General features: G+C 51.9%; 1 protein-coding gene and 1 long non-coding RNA gene across 3 annotated transcripts in view; one reads left to right on the top strand and one right to left on the bottom strand.

The window, feature by feature from the left end:
* FLI1 (Fli-1 proto-oncogene, ETS transcription factor) overlaps positions 1 to 5,891 on the bottom strand; it is a 122,936-nt gene extending 117,045 nt beyond the window's left edge. The window contains exons 1-2 of the mRNA XM_025464931.3: positions 5,659 to 5,891; positions 4,305 to 4,384 (exon numbers count right to left, since the gene is read on the bottom strand). Coding sequence (XP_025320716.1) covers positions 4,305 to 4,343 — 39 coding nt within the window. The 5' untranslated portion in view covers positions 4,344 to 4,384; positions 5,659 to 5,891. The remainder of the gene's footprint in view (positions 1 to 4,304; positions 4,385 to 5,658) is intronic.
* Positions 1 to 16,569, top strand: part of LOC112671075 (uncharacterized) — a 49,458-nt gene that overhangs the window by 3,126 nt on the left and 29,763 nt on the right. The window contains exon 1 of one of the 2 annotated variants that reach the window (XR_003143370.3): positions 4,140 to 4,781. The exons of the other annotated variant lie outside the window; for it this stretch is intronic. This is a non-coding gene — a long non-coding RNA (uncharacterized LOC112671075). Of the gene's footprint in view, positions 1 to 4,139; positions 4,782 to 16,569 lie in introns of those variants that run through there. 2 annotated transcript variants of the gene reach the window in all.

Here is a 16,569-nt window from a genome sequence, read left to right on the forward strand (position 1 = left end):
TCATGTGGTTACCACCAGACATCTGGAAAGATGGTTTGATCCTGGCAGCTCACATTGTTTTCACGAGCAGCCAAAGAGAATATTTTGAATGTTTGCATTGAGACAAATTGATAGAGAGCCTGTGGTAAGGCCCGCTGCAAATGAAAACTGTCTTTGAGTTGGGGAGGTGGAACAGCTCCCCTTCTCTCTCCCTCCCCTTTCTCTCTCCCCTCTCCCCCTCTTCCTTCTCCCTTCTCCTAGCTTAGCTGGGGACTGGTTACCCCAGCCCACACACTGGCACACACCCTCTTTCCTGGCTCACTAGAGACTGTCCGCCCGCCTTTCCCAGACTGGGCAGGGCTGGGGACCAGGGAGCCGGTGCCTGCGGCCACCGGTGCTCCTTCCACCAGCCGGGACTGGCTGTCAAGTCAGGGAGCGCTGGCAGCCCGCGGGGGGGGCCGGGCCAGCATTTAAAACAAAAGTTACTTAGGTGGGTAGGGAGGGAACCCAACTGATGACCCATTTGTAGGGTCCCCTACAGACAGAAAGCACGTCCACGTCCAGACAGAAAGCGACTGTTTGGGAGACATTCGTCTGTCGAGCATCTTCGCTGGGACTTGGGTGGGACGACTGGCCTCGCACCGTCCGCACTTGACAGTATTTTCAAAGCCGCGGAAGTCCTGCTTCCCCCCGGGAGGGGAGCGGCTGGGTGAAACGTGTCTTGGCTCGCTCAATGTCAGCCCTTTTGACCCGGTCAAGACTTTCCAGGCGCGACTTCCTGGGCTGCTTTGGTCTCGGCCCAGGTTGGGGGTGGGAGGGCGCGACGCTCGGAGCCCAGGCCGCGGGGTGCCTCCTCGGATCCCGGGACTCCGACACTGGGAACCCCGAAGGATGCCCGGCCTGGCGGAGCGTCCCGGGCGGATCCTTCCATCCCTCCCCACCGCCCCCCCAACCCGGGTCCAGCGCGGGCAGTGCAGGCAGTGCAGGGGGGGGGGGAAGAGAGTAGGGGGGAGGGGGCGCGGAGGGGGGGCGGGGGAGGGACGGGCGAGCGAGCGCCAAAATCCCAGACTGCACAACTTCGGCTTCAAGTGTCTGGCCCCTCGCTCGAGGCCATAATTAATTTGAGATTTATTTTTATTGGAGAACTCGAGTCTCGTCTGACCTTAGCCAAACAAGGCTGCTCGAGCCGCCCCTGGATGCGCTTGAATGCCGGGGAATATTTCTGCAGGAAGGCTCTGCAGGCGCGCCTGCTTTGAATTTGTTTCTCAGACTTCATCTACTCACAGATTGAAGGAAGATTTAGAGCCTCTGCTCGCCCTGCCCGCTCCCCACGCTCGCTCCCGCCTCTGCGCTGAGCGGGTTCAGGGCGCTACGTGGGAGGCCGCGGCGGCGGGAGGCCGGGGGCCGCGGGCCCGGCTGGGGGAGGGTCCGTGCGCCCCGAGGGTCCCCAGACCACGCGGCGTCGACGGGGAGATCCCGAGGGAGCCCGGGGCCGGCCAGAGAGCGCAGGCGGACGAGAGGTGGAGACCAGCCAGGTGCCGGGACTCTCACCCAGGGCGGCGGCGCCTGGACCCGCGGCCCGGGGTAGGGGTGGGGGCAGGCGGGGGAGGGAGAGTTTCAGCCTCTCCCCTCTCCGTCCGCCCGGCCTCCCGGCGCCCCAAACGGCATTTATTCCGAGTACAGACCTGCGTCCTTGAAGCGCCGCTGCAGGACCTGCCGGCCAGATGCTGCCCCTGGGCCGTGTCGCTGCGCACATTCTAGGGCCATAAGCCTCCTTTGGTCTGGTGTGTGGGGTGGAGGGGGGTCTCGCCCCGGTTCAGCACGGGCTGAAGGCAGGCCAGGTGGTGAAGGAGCAAGGAGAGGTCTGGAAAGTGAAGGACCCCGCCGGGCGGGGTGGGGCACGCGCGTGGCCTCCCGCCTTGCGCCTTGCGCTCCTCCTCGCTCTGGGGGCCAGGATGGCTCCGCGGGGTCTCCCGCGTCCTCCGCCCCATATCTGCCAGCTGACCGTCCAGGTCGGAAGGCTCACTGAGAAAACGGCTCCTGGGGTTTGAATTCCTGCTCTGCACGTCCCAGCTCCGTGGCCTCAAACGAGTTCCCTGACCTCTCTGTGCCTCAGTGTCCTCACCCGTACCTTGGGGTTGTAATGGGGACCTAACCCTCCCAGGGCTGTCGCAAACCTGAGCACGAATCTGCCATTATTAATAGTATCGTGGCTCCGCCCCTTACCAGCTGCTAACCTGTCAAGGCCTCAGTTTCTCATCTGCAAAATGGATCACCTCCTAGGGTTGTTAGTAATATTAAGTGAGTCAGCACAAATGCGATGCTCAGAACAGGGCCTGGCAGGGGCGAGGGCGACCTGAATTCAAGTCGCCACCACTATTCACCCGCTGCGCCGTCCCTGTCTTGGAGTCACCCGGGTTCCCTCTGGCCCTTTCCCTTGCTCCTTCCAGCCTCGCCCCGCCCTCAGCGCCCTCCTGCGGGCACCTCCCCGAGGCCCCTGCGGGTTCTCAGAACCCAGGTCGCGGCCGCGTGCAGTGGGCACCCTTGGCGGCTTGGGCCGCTCGGCTGGCTGCAGGCTCCGGGCCTGGGCGCCTGGGCCCGCGGGGTGTTCGTCTACAGCCTCGGAGCCGGGTTCCCGACGCGCCGCGGCAGGGGCTTGGCAGCCGGGGACTGTTTGCGCCCCTCTGGCAAATGGTCGATGTAGGGAGCCGGAGGAACAGACCCAAGATTGTCCCCGCTACGCAGACCTTTCGCCGCCATCAATGCACCCCTTTGTGCAACAATACAAACTTTGTGGCTGCTGAAAAATCCCTTTTTTCCCCCTTGAAAAGAGCTCCTGCGGCGAGCGGCTCCTTTGGCCGCGGGCAGCTCCTAGACTGCTCGCTCCCCTCGCCCTCCTGCCCACTCCGGGCGCTCCGCTCTCCAGGGCCGGCCCGCTCTGCCCCCGACCCTCGGCCTGGGTGGGTCTCCCGGGCTCCCACGTGCCCCTCTGGGGCTCGCCATCCCCGAGGTTTGGGGTCCCCGGGTGGGTGCAGACCTCAGGGGGGCGTGGGGGGGCCGCGGTGGGAGGGATACTGCAGCTCCCCGCGCGGGGCCACTTGCAGCCTCGGGGGCAGAGCTGGAAGCGAGAGCGCCCTTGGCTTCAGGTCCTGGGACTGGCGGGGGTGGGAGGGGCCCCGGCCTAACCTCCCGGGAAAACTGGGCTCCACGAACCCCAGCGCGCCTTCGTCCCCCAGTCCTGGCCGCCGTCCGGCCGTCCATCCACTGATTGTCGCCGATACACTGATTCACTTATTGTTCATTGATTCACTGCAGATGGAACCCTTCGTACTCGCCGGGGCTCCAGGACCCGGGCTCCCAAAGTGGCTATAAAACTCCTTTAGACCTCGGGAGGGGGTGGGGGGGGGGGTGCCACCTTGTGTCAACAAATTTCCCTTTAGAGAAATGGGAGGAGGGCTGCACGCCAAAGCGGCGCTTCCGGAGGGTCGCACCCCACGGAGGCGGCCACGTGCGGGCACACGGTGCCCCCCACCCGGGGCTGCGGTCGCCGACGCAGGGGGAGCTCCGCGCGGGCACCGGGGGCGGGGTTTGGGGCGGGGGCGGGGCGGGGGCGGGGCCGGGACCCGACCCGTTGGTTTGCAGCGGCTCGGCGCGCCCTTCCTCCTCCCGCTGCAGAGGCTCGAGGCTCGGAGCCGCCGCGCTCCCGGGGCTACCCGGAAGGAGGGAGGTCGCGCCGGGTCCCTACCCCGGGCACCCCCAGCCCCGCCCCCTGGGGTTGCTTTTCATTTGAACGTGTAACCCAGATGTCCCGGCCCCGGCTTGTTTACATTCTTGGGAACTGTTGTGAGTGAAGAACACGTCCGATCCGTCGGCAGAGATCGCGCTCTGCGCTCGGGAGGGGCGGGTGGGGCCAGGGAAGGTGGGCCTGAGGACGCACGGGGCCTGGAAGCGGTGGGAGAAGCGCGGGGCGTGCTCACACCCGCGCACACCCGCGCACACCCGCGCACACCCGCGCACAGGCCCCCACCCTGAGACCCGCCGTGCGCCAGCGGCGCGAGCGCAGGGCCCCTGGAGTCCCACCCTGGCGCGCGGTCCCGGGCCTGGCGTCTGGGCGCCCTGCCCACCTTCAGTCTCCCAAACGGTCCTCCTCAACCAAGGATGCCCGAGGGTCTGCGTGCCACCCTCCTACGACCCATCGGGAGCGCCCCAGGCTCCGGACACGCCCGCGGACCCTCCACGTCCTTTCCCCCGGGGAGGGCCCGTAGGCCCCGATGGCAGAGGGGGCTGGGGGTCATTACCTGTTTAAAGGCGCTGTCATGTCTTACCTTGACGTAAGACGATGTGTCGGGGACTGTCTGAAACATCCTCGGTTGGTGAGGAAGGTCGGGAAGGCCGCGAAACCAACCTGGGTAGGAGAAACCTCAGTGACCCGACGGTACCTCCCCACACCGGTGAGCCGGTGGGGGGTCGGGGTGGGGGTTGGTGATGAAGGAGAAATTCAAAGGGAGAAGACTCGGGGAGTTGCGAGGCTGGGCTCCGCCTGGGTCTGCAAGGAGGATCCGAATGGTTTAGGTGCTGGACACCCGCCCTGCGCCTCTGCCTCCAGACCGCAGGCTAGGAGATGGTGAAGGTTGAGAGCCAGCTCACGTCATTGGGTCTCCTTCCCACAGACCTGCAACCCTCCCCTCTCCACAGGGGGAGACACCCATTTCCCCCAGGCCGGGGTAGTTTCACACCTGCGGACACTGGGGTCGTCGCAGCCAGAAGAGAGAACGCTGCCCCTGCCGGCTGCCGGGATAGAGGTAGGTCTCCCCTGGGAGGCAGCCCCAGGCCCCAGGCCCCAGGCCCCAGGGAACAGATATTTTGCAGCTCAGGCTCTCAGGACACAGATCTGCCTGGCTCTTCTGCTACCCCTGGAACCCACCAGTGTCCAGCTGCCCCCCCTCTTCCCTGCTGGTGGACTGCCTGGGGAAGAAGACTGGCTGAAGGTTCTGGAGATCTAGGGAGGCCCTTTCCCTCAGCCCCTGCTTCTTCAAGAAAATAGTTTTATGGCAGAGACAAAGACAATGAATGACGCAGTCTCATTTCGAGTGGCAGAGGAGATGGTGTCTGAAGTCTGAATATTTGGGCTGGCGGGTGCAAAAACCACCCTAGGACGCCAGGTGCCTCTGCGTGAGCCTCTCCCTGCCCTGCCAAGTCTGGCGGCTGTCTCTCCCCTCTTCCCTTCCTTCTTTTTAAACCATCTTTAACGTGGCAGCGTGCAGCTTCTCCGGCAGCCAATGTGTTTCTGATAAAGCACTTTTCTCCCCACTAACAAATTCCAGCTTTTTGGCTCCTGAAGCCACAACACACATCCACGAGTTCAGGGACCAGGTATGCTCCTTTGGGCTCCTAGATTCCTGTGCCCTGCCTCTATCCCCAGGTCCTTGCTGAGACTGTCCCCCATTTTCTTTGAAAGTTGGAGTGCACTTTGCCAGGAAAGTGAGAGAGAGAGGATAAAAGAAAAAAAAAAAAGGAGAGAAAAGAAAGCTCCAGGGGGAGAATGAGAGAAAGAAAGAGCCCCAGAAAGCATTTCCCGGCTGCAACTGGAACAGGCAGCCCGGCAGGGGAGAGAAAGGCGCTGCCACCACCCTGCATTCCCCCAGAGGTTCCCCACGCTCGCTCGGCTCGCGCGCTCACCTTAGACACCCTTTCCTGCTCAGCCAGCAGGAGCTGGCTCCAGGATCTTGGAGCACTGGGTGCTAATTCTCTGCGCCCGGAGCCCCCGATCCGATCCGTGAAGCCGAATTAAACCTGCTGGCTGCCCAGAGTCCGAGTGTGCCTTTCTTTGCAGCGCGCATCCAGACAGCCAGCCTCAGTCCCTGCAGGAGCTGGGGGGCTGTAGAAACCACTCGTTGGTCTGCGCGCCCTGCAGCTTTCCTCCGTGACGCCTCTCTTCATCCCACTCCCCCTTCCTCTCTCTTTTCCCGTCTTTTAATTTGATTTCCGTTTTCTTATCAATATTTCAACTGCCGTCTGATGAATTGTTCTAATAGACAGCCACCCATCTGCCCCTAGCTGCTTTTCCAGAAACCTCACGGTGTTGCTGGGAAATGTCAAGGAACCCAGGGAACCACACACGTATCGCAAATGGGAAGCCAAGAGGAGACACTGAGACCCAGGCCTTCTTTTATTTGATGAGGTTTACATGATTGCCATGCAAATAATTATTTCTCAGACTTAAACACTGTGACAGAAGTCCTCTTTGATTTTGCAAGTCCTTAGGTTCATCTTACTTAAAGGTGACTTTTTCCCTTATTTGGACTTTCCTTGGCATACATCCTTTTCGGACCCATGTTTTCTAGGCAGCATCTCTAAGAGCAAGGGGATTTGCAAAGGTCAGAGAAGCGGCCCTGTCATGGAATTTCAATTTTAAAACACATTTAACAACACCCTCATTCAGAGTCCTTTCTGGGTCCTCGAGTTTGTGTTTTGTTTTGTTTTAAATTTTGGAATCCTGGCTCATTTCTTCAATGCAAGACCTAGTCTCGAATGGGGCTCAGATTTCTGTGAACGTGCCCACATTTGCTGTTTTAGTTGCCCAATCCTAGGGCTGTTCTGCACATAACAGCAGGGCCTTGCCTTGCCTTGCGGATGAGCTGCCTGTGTGCTCTCTCCCTGGCTGGCGGGTGGTTTTCACACCCTTGACTTCCCTGCTCCCAAGTCTCCTGTAACCAGGGCTGCTCACCAGGCCCCTGTCCAGAGCCCTCGAGTGTGTTGGGTTGGGTTGGGGGGGAAGTGGGGGTGACAGGTAAGGGTAGAGAATGTGTCAGTTCATCAGAACAAAACCACAGCTGTGTTACCTCTGAGAATTCATTGCCTCAATTTCTTTTTTTGAAAAGATTTTATTTATTTATTATTCATGAGAGACAGAGAGAGAGAGAGAGAGAGGCAGAAACACAGGCAGAGGGAGAAGCAGGCTCCCTGTGGGGGGCCCGACGTGGTACTTGATCCCGGGACTCCAGGATCACGCCCTGGGCCCAAGACAAGCGCTAAACCGCTGAGCCACCAGGGGATCCCCATTGCCTCAGTTTCTCATGCTTCCCCCTCCTGGTCCTTCCTTTTTGGGTACCCAGACCCCTGACTGCTTTGGTTCTGGACACTTAGAAAATTAATGTGGTACCTGTTCCCTCTTCTCCGCCTCCCCTACTCCCGACCCCTCAACCGGCTCTGGAAATTTCTGAGCAAAAGCAATTGCTAGGATTCCATTTCTGGGGAAAGCACACTTATCACCCAGATCTCCCCACGTGGGGGGTATGAAGACTGGCGGCGGGGTTATTCATTATTTCCTTCTCAACAATATCCCGATTTTTCTCTCCGTCCCTCCCCCAAAGCTCAACATATTGAAACATTTTGCTGCTTAATAAGAGCAGCCGGGAGAGCTCGGAGGTGAAAGGCCAGCCTGGGACCGTGACTGGGGCTGCCTGGGCTCGGGGCTGCCGGCCAGGCGCCCCCGCCTAGCGCATTCCTGACCACTGCTTAGGAAAACAAGGCAGCTTGGGGAGGGGTGGGGTCTGAAGTACAGGAGCCAGTGCCCCCTTGGTTTTGTTCCTGGGACTGGGGAGAGATCGTCTTCCCTCCCAAAGGGAACACACGCTATTCCAAACAACCACAAATAAAACAGACGGTGCCCCTCTGTCGGGCAATACATCCTACCCACATGTCATGCTTTTCAAAAGAGAAGTTCTGGGACACCTGGGTGGGTCTGCCTTTGGCTCAGGGTGTGATCCCGGGGTCCTGGGATCGAGTCCTGCATCAGGCTCCCCGCAGGGAGCCTACTTCTCCCTCTGCCGCTCTCATGAATAAATAAAATCTTAAAAAAAAAAAAAAGAGGGGTTCTTTCCAGGATAGTTGGAGATTTGAAATTGTTTTCTTTTCACCCCCCTGTCTCTTTTCTCTTCTTGAAGGGGACTTCTAGGAGATCGCTCTGAGTACCTGCTTCTGATTTCAAACCCTTTCTTCTGTTTCAGAGTTATCACATCCTTATTTGCAGACCTATCTACCCAAGATTTGCCTCCCTTCATTAGAGTGTCAGCTCCCTGAAGGCAGGTGTTGAGGTTGTTTTGCCCACTGCTGGACACCCAGTGTCCATACAGATAGACACGTAGCGGTGTGCGACAATTATTTAACTCCGCCTCTTCTTTCTGAACAATGAGGAAGGAGGGGACTATGATACTAAACCAAGCCATCATGTTGTTACTAAGGGAAAACTGACAGGAACATTTCACCTGCAGGTACTAATTCATTTTCTGCTTTGCAGGGTTGGAGGAAATCAGTGCTCACCTATAGGTTTCCTTTTTACATAAATAGTTTAACTGGGGATCAAGAGATCATCCCCTTCCCCAAGCACCGTGGGTGTGGTCGGCTGATGGAGGGGTCCTCTGCTAGTTTTGTACCAAACTCTTCAGTGTCTGTGCACACATATGCATGTATGCCTCCTTATTTCTTCCTCTTCCTGTAATTTTAAGACCCAGAAGGGGTATTCACGCCAAGGATCATGCACATAATAAAATCTTGGTGGTCCTGGAAAAAGCAGAGGAGCTGAGAATGCAGTGAGGCCCAATCTGGACTCCCTTTCAGCTAGGGTCTCAGGGCTGGACGTGTTTGTGTGCACACGAGGGCACTGGGAGGCTTGTGGATGCCCACCCAGGGAGTGCCTACAGCCCTAACCACCGTGTCTGGGAGCAGGGGTGGGATGGGATTAGGACCCAGGCTCTCTCATCCTCTAGAAGGATATTAGCCAACTCCCTTTGTCACCTGGAGCCTTCAATTTGCCAGGAGAAAATTGCTGAAATTGGTAACAGCTGCCATAAGGAGGAGCCTAAGAGAGGAGAGAATGAAGGGGACGGGGCAGGAAGACTCATTAAAGCCAGCTTATCCTTCCAACTGCTTCCAAAGGAGAAGGGGAGGGGGCTTTCTTACTCTAGGGTATTGCTCCCTTGCCAGCCTGTACCAGGCTGCTTCCTCGGGCCATAGATTTGCAATCCAGAGCCTGGTCATTAGCACGTGACTCAGGTGTTGAGTTGAGGAGAGCTGGAGATTGGAATCCAAGCAAGGCTCCCAGTGGGGAAGACTGGGTCCTTATCTGGGTGGTGCCACCACGGGTTCTATGATTCCCAAGCAAGACCATTAGGGCCCAGCTTCCTTATCCAGCTAATGAGAGAGCTACAGTTAGATCATCCTGAGATGCCTTCTGACAAGCATATGCCATAATTCTGTGAGAGTATGGAACCTGGGAAAGGATGTGGATCAATGGAAAATTAATGTTCTAGAGTTAGGAACTTTGGGTTCCGGTTTTAGTTCTGCTCCTGGTGAGTAGTGTTATGAGCTGAACTGTGTCCCCCTGATGCTAAAGCCCTACCCAACAGTAATTCAGAACATTAATGCATCATGTGAAGAGGCCTTTAAAGAGGTAAATAAGGTGAAATGGGGTGGGGGGGGGGCTTAATCCAGTAGGACTGGTGTCCTTATAAGAACAGGAGAGTAGTATACAGGAGTGTGGGCGCCCAGAAGACAGACCACGTGTGGGCACAGTGAGGCTACCAACTGCAAGCCAAAGAGAGAGGCCTCGGGAGCGAGCACACCAGCTGGGACCTCGATCTTGGATTTCTCATTTCTAGAGCAGCAAGAAAATAAATTTCTGTTGTTTAAGCCACTAATACTTTGGTATTTATTTTGGCAGCCCTAGCAAACTAATACAACTGGGAAATAGTGTTTTGCTGTGATTTGGTTTCCTCAAGTGAGTAAAAGACTTGACAATGCTGAAACACTTGATTTAACTTTTCTGGAACTCTCTGGGATGATCAAGATCTATTCGTTGCACATCCACAATGTTTTTCGCCCTGTGTAGCCTTGTGTATAAAGCAGTCTTCTGGTCTTTCCACCCCAAGTAAAGACTTAAATCACATTGAGTTTCAACATCCTCTACATTTCCTATCCCTTTTGCTTTTAATGACAGGAAGGAAGGAAGTTGCTTCCTGCTCTTCCAACAAGCAATTTCAGATTTTAAAGGGTAGCCAACAAGATGTCACGCTCCTTATCTCTCATTATTTGTGTCCTCTTGTAGCCCTTGACAGGCTGCAAACCTAGACTGAGCTCCTGGAAATTACAAGGAGAGAAGAAGTGGGAAATCTGCTCAGGGAGATAAGTCCAGGAAATGGAAGCAGTGAGTAGAACAGGGTCCATGAGAAGAGATGTCAGACTGGGGCACTTTGGGTTCTGACGTGTGTGAGCGGGCTGGTCCTTTGATTCCCATCACATACCAACACACACACACACACACACACACACACACACACACACACACACTCATTCATGCATATTCTTGATGTAGCAGAGGCTCTTAGGATGCAGGAGCATGGGGTTCAAACTAAGGAGCATTCAGAGCAAGGATGGAGAACTGCTGGATGGAGAGATCTGTGATCTGAGCAGGTGCATGAGAAAGGGCCTCTCCTAAGCTAACAGATTCATCCCTCACCTCCACCTGCAGATCAAACATATGTAAAGTTTCCTTGGACTGGGGCGCCTGGGTGGCTCAGTTGGCTAAGTGTCTGACTCTTGATTTCAGCTCTGGTTATGCTCTCAGGATCCTGGGATCAAGTCCTGTGCTTAGTATGGAGTCTGCTTGGGATTCTCTCCCTCCCTCTGCCCCTCTCCACTCCTCACCCCACTACCCCACTCAAGTGCTCTCTCTTTCTGAAGGAAAAAAAAAATCCCAGGACTGTGGATGAAGAGGTAAGGTTACTGGAGAATGAATAAGACTGAGCATTAAGGCAAAGAGGAGCTCTTAAGACCAAAGATTTTTATATACATTATATTCTTTCCTTCAACTCCCTTAGCTAGTTTTTCTCTTCCTTAAGTTATCTTTTCATGAATATCAATTAATTAATTTTGTTAGATAATCCCTGAGCCCCGTTCCGGCTTAAATTTTAGTAATTTTAAAGAGCATATTACTAGTCTCATCTACGGTTATATATTTTTTTAGGTTATTGGGAGACATTGTTCTTCCTTGCTCCTGTTTAAAAGTGAGAAGAAAAAAACCTAGACAGAAGTCAAAGTTGGCCAATGCCAATCCTTCATAAATAATTCCAGTATGGTTCCAAGTTGGGTGATGCTTTTTCTGGTAGAATGGAATCATTCATTCACGTATTCATTCATTCATTCATTCATTCATTTGCCGGGGGCAGGAGGGTGGGTCTTGGGAAGGACCTGAGTAACATCACTTTGCTATCTCTGAGAAGGCAAAGGTTCGCAAAGACTATGTTATCCATCACGTTCAAAGCTGCCTGTACAACCACCGCGGTGTTGGGGGCAATGAGTCCGGGATCTTAAAGGATTCAAAACATAATTGTGTGGAGTGGGACGACAGTGTGTCTGCTTCAGCTTTGAGGTGGAGGATGATGGTATTCGCTGAAAACAAAATAACTCTTTGGGTTGCTGTTGAGAAAAATGCCACAGAAGTAAAAGTACGCTTACTCTGGCTACCAAGGACACCGCAGCGTGTTATATGGAGTGTAGATGCTTTATTCATTGCCCCCTGCCTGCCTTCATAGCCTCAATTTTAAAAAGAAAAAAGGGGGAAAAAAAAAACTGGACAAAAGTTGGGGCGGGGCCAATGCCAATTAGCTTCCACACAAAGGTCTTTGGGGTATATTTTTTAAATGGAGGTGGTAGTTGCAGGGTGAGGTGTGGGCCATGTTTGAATGAGGACGGATACCAGTAATACCCCTAAGGATAGTTTTTTTTGAGAATTGAGATGCTTTTGACCAAGTGCTTCCAGCCTCTAGATGGAAGAGATGCTGTGTCCATACTGGTCTGATGAGATACTGGTCTGAGGTGTCATTATTATTTTTATTTTGGTGACTCTCAACTTTGATAGACGGGCGCAGTGGGGTCCTAGAGAGAGCTTGGTCTCTCACTATTACTTCAATGCACGTCATAGCTGAACATAAAACAATGTCCCCCACTTAACACAACAAACACTGGGGACTCACGGCCTTGTGAGTTCCTCTCAGGGAACCTGCTTTCCCTAGATAAGAGATCAAAAGTGGAGGGAGGGTGTGTTTTCATTTTCTCGGTACACGTTTTCACATCAGACTTTGTGAAGGAAGGTGTCTCCTAGGTTTTTGGCTGGGGGCAAGTGGAACATAGGTCTGTCCCGAATCTTCCTTTCTCTTTTTAAAAGATCAGCTCCGTGAGTGCCACGAGGGACGAGAAGAGGATTGGACTGTGAGGTTCTCATTGCTTCAGCGTGATTGGTAATGTGGGGACAACAGGAAAAGGAATTATGTTCCCCACTCTGTGAGGCCTACTTGCTGCTTCTGGGGGTGATGGCTTTGGTTCTATTGAAAAAAAAAAAAAAAGACTAGTAGGGGAGGGAGGGGTGGAATGAAGTGGATCTTGAAGAAATAGTTAAGAAGTGTGTAATGCCCCTTCCAATCCTTATCACTCTTCCCTCCAAATTCTGACCCCAGAAGGGGCCGGCCTGTGTGGCGACCGGAGCATGCCTGACTTTCAGATGGAACCGTCAGTCCCTTCTCTGACTCAGCTAGCCACTGAGCTAGCTAGCTGTCTTGTGCTTCTGAGATCTCTGTCCTTTTCATTCTGCTAGGCCTTGTATAGAAGTGGCACCAGCAGTGCAAAAGCAGTTCTCACTGGAAATTTCTTGGGTCAGCTGAGACCAGAGTCCAATGGGTACCACGTCTTCAGCTACTAGCTTGGGGAACCAGCTACCCCAATCTTTTTTTTTTTTTTTTTTTTTTTTACTGCACCCCTAGATGATTCTCTTTATTTAGGCCTTCCTGGGGCGAGAACATCACTCATGGTCAAACTTGAGCAAGCTGTCTGAAATGGTTTTCTCGCAAGGGCCGACAAGGGCAGATGGTCAGATGTTTCAGTTGGGGAGGCTTTTCGATTTGGAAGCAAACTGAATTTTGGCTTCCATCTCTAGAGAAGAAACTGGTCATGGCTGTGAGGCCCAGAACCCTGAGCGATGATAAGCATTTGCAATCTTGAGCGCTTATCTCCTGCTGTATCTGGCCTTCTTGCATTTATAAAGTAAATCGGGAAATCTCACCACAACAGGCTTTCCTGTGAGGAGGCTGGCATTTCCTGCCTGCCCCACTGGGGACAGGGATGGAGGGAACACACTGCTAATGTCAGGTTTCCTCATTTCAGCCTCGCAGCTGCTGCTGCTGCTGCTGTGGGGAGCGGGGGGCAGGGGGAAGATCAGACAGGGTGTGGGTTAGGGCGAAGGAGGTCATTGGGTTTTTTTTTTTTTTTTTGATACACTTTTCATACAGCTTTCTGACACCTAAACCTAGAGCAGAAACCACCCGTTGTTGCTTGTTTGAACACACGTACACAAGTACACCTTCTGCATATGCCTGTTGCGTGGATGCTCAGCTGACCTGCTGTGATGAAAGCGATACTCTCTGGACCAACTACCATTAAACCGGTTATATTAAAATTAAAACTATGTTCCATTTCGATGCAGCAGGGGAGCATTCCTGTAGGCTCCACAGTGTCACCTTTGAAACATTCCATAAACAAATAATGCTTTTGTAAAGAGGCGCCTCTCCCCGCCTCTTGCATTTATCGTTAGGGTGAATTTTATTCCATTTTTCATACATGTGCTGTTGAAAAGATTGCTTGTGCTAATGAAAAATTTCTCATATTGCTTCTGTCAAAGAAAGATAGGACTGTGTGTAGAAAGCTCCATCTCGTTCTGCTATTATAACATTTGTATAACGTATTTCATGTGGTGCTTACAGTCACATGTGATTGGACGGACCCTAGGGAAATCCATGCTCAATTTCCAGATGAAGAAACAGAATCTGAAACAGAAATCATTTCTTTTTTCATGGCAACATTTAAATGTGTTATTTCATCAAGCAACGTGATTACTGTTATCGCCATCGTTTCCATGGTGAAACTGAATCATGTATGAGAAACCTGAATCTGTCAAGAATCATCTCATGTATTATCTAAGTAACATGTTTTAGACATTATCTATGATTATATAAATAATTGGTCAAACTTTGCAGGGGGAGCCATGGGGCCTGGCTAGGACTCAAGTCTTTGCACTTCTAATCCTCTATTTCCCTGTTGAGTTTCTATCAGTATGGCTCCTGAAATTTCTATCTCCTTTCAGTGATGGTGGGCTTGCTCCACATCAGTCCCAATTCCCTGATTTTTAATGACTCACTTCTCTCTTCTTCTATGTTTATATATGTTTTAAAGACTTATTTCTTTGAGAGAGAGAGAGAAAGAGCATGAGCAGTGGGGAGGGGAAGAGGGAGAGAGAGAGAGGTAGAAGCAGGCTCCCCAAAGAGCAGGGAGCCCAATGTGAGGCTTGATTCAGGGCTCGATCACATGATCCTGGGATCATGATGTGACTTGAAGGCAGGTATTTAACCTGCTGAGCCCTAGGTACCCCCTCCTTCCATGTTGAAAATACCTAGTGTTACTTTCTATTTCCCTTTCTTTCATCCCAGGAGGAAGGCTTGCAAAGATAGGAGAGATAGTTCGTGCCTATGCACCCCACTTTCCTAATGTTACTATATTACAGAACCATGGTACCATTATCAAAACCTAGCATTAGAGGACGCCTGGGTGGCTCAGTGGTTGAGCATCTGCTTTCCGTTCAAGTCGTGATCCCAGAGGTATGGCATTGAGTACCTGACAGGGAGCCTGTTTCTCCCTCTGCCTGTGTCTCTGCCTTTCTCTCTGTGTCTCTCAAGAATAAATAAATAAATAAAATCTGAAGAAAATTTTCTATAAAAAAACGAGAAAACTTAGCATTAGTACAATACTCTTAACTAAACTTCAGACTATTCATACATCCTTGGTTTTCCTGCAATATCCTTATTCTGTTCCAGGGTCCAGTCCAGACCCTATGATGTGTTTTATTGTCAGGGGTCCCTAGCCTCTTCCCATCTGCAGTAGTTCTTTGGTCTTTACTTCCATTGCATGACTTTGACATTTTTGAAGAGCATTGGTAAGGCATAATGTAGGCTGCCTCTCAATTTGGGTTTATCTGAAGTCTTACCATGATTAAATAGAGTTAATGTGTTTTGGGGGATAATACCATTGAGGTGACATGCCTTCTACAGCGTGTCATCCTGGAGGGTCCATGACATTGATGCCTTATTACTGGCAATGTTGTCCTTGAGCACTGCTCGAAGTGGTGTTGGCCCTGTTACGCCACTACAATGTTACCATTTTTTTCTTTTCACAGTTAACTAGAATTTGATGGTGGGGAAGATATTTGTCATTAACAAGTATATTCTTTGATGAATACTTCGAGATCATGCAAATATCTTATTTTTCCTTACCCTTTTGCTCATTAATTTAGGGTGGAATTCACCCTAAGCAGTAATTACTGTGGTCTAATGGTGATTGCACTCATCCCTTCTACATTTATTAATTGGAATTCTTTTTTAAAAAATAGTTGTTCCTTCGCCTTTCTCTCTCTCTTCCTCCCTCCCTCCCTCTCTTCTTCCTCCTTCCCTCTCTGTTACTTTCTTTCTCCTTTCTTTAATTAGTATGAACTCACATATATTTATTTTATTATTTGAATTGCCATCTATTACTATAATTTATTTTGTAGCTCAAATTTCAACTGGTTTGACCTGGGCCATTGGGAGCTCTTTCAAGTTGACTTCCATATCCTTTTTGCCATACCCACCTGGTCTGAATTTTTTCCTTTAGCATCTCCTTACTTTCAGGCACCACACAATGCTTCAGGATTATCTTGTTGTTTTCCCCACCCCAGCCCTGGAATTATCTGCTTCCCCAAGGATCCCCAGTTCCTTGGATTGACAATGTATTTAGAAACCAAGATTAGAGGATTAGTTGCTCTATTTGCTACTGGGGGCTACAGCTTCTAGTCCCTCTCAGCAGACAAAACAAGGGAATATACACACATATCCATATTTCTTTATCTATCTGTGCCCTAGTCCGCTAGTGCTGTCATAATGGAATAGCACAGAAAGGGTGGCTTAACACAGAAATTTCTTACAGTTCTGGAAGCTGCAAGTACAGGATTAAGATGTTGACTGGGTTGGTTTCTTCTGAGGCTTCTCTCCCTGGGTGGCAGGTGTCCATGGCCTCACACAGCCATGGTCTCTCTTTCTCTCTCTTTTCCTATAAGAATACAGTCATCTTATATGAAGGCCCCATCCTTATGATTCATTTAACTTCAGTTACCTTCTTAAAGGCCCTTTCTCCAAATACAGTCACATTCCGGGTTACAACTTCAACATATGAATTATATGGTCCATAACAACCTGTTTCTATATTTTACTCTGAGTTAATGCCATTACCTCCAATGCCAACCCAATGCCACAGGGTTCATCCCGGAATTTCCTCTTTGCTTATTTATAATCTCTGTCTCCAACAATGAGAAATGTGGCACTTATTATCTACAGGATATTTACTGATTTGTTCAACCATAGTGTACCTACAAAGCCCTTCGGAATTCCTAATCCATACCCTTGGGAGAAACAGATTCACCCAACTAAAATGTAGTGGTTTGCTTCTCTTTATATA

This window comes from Canis lupus, chromosome 5 (genome assembly GCF_003254725.2).
Source record: "Canis lupus dingo isolate Sandy chromosome 5, ASM325472v2, whole genome shotgun sequence".
NCBI lineage: Eukaryota > Metazoa > Chordata > Mammalia > Carnivora > Canidae > Canis > Canis lupus.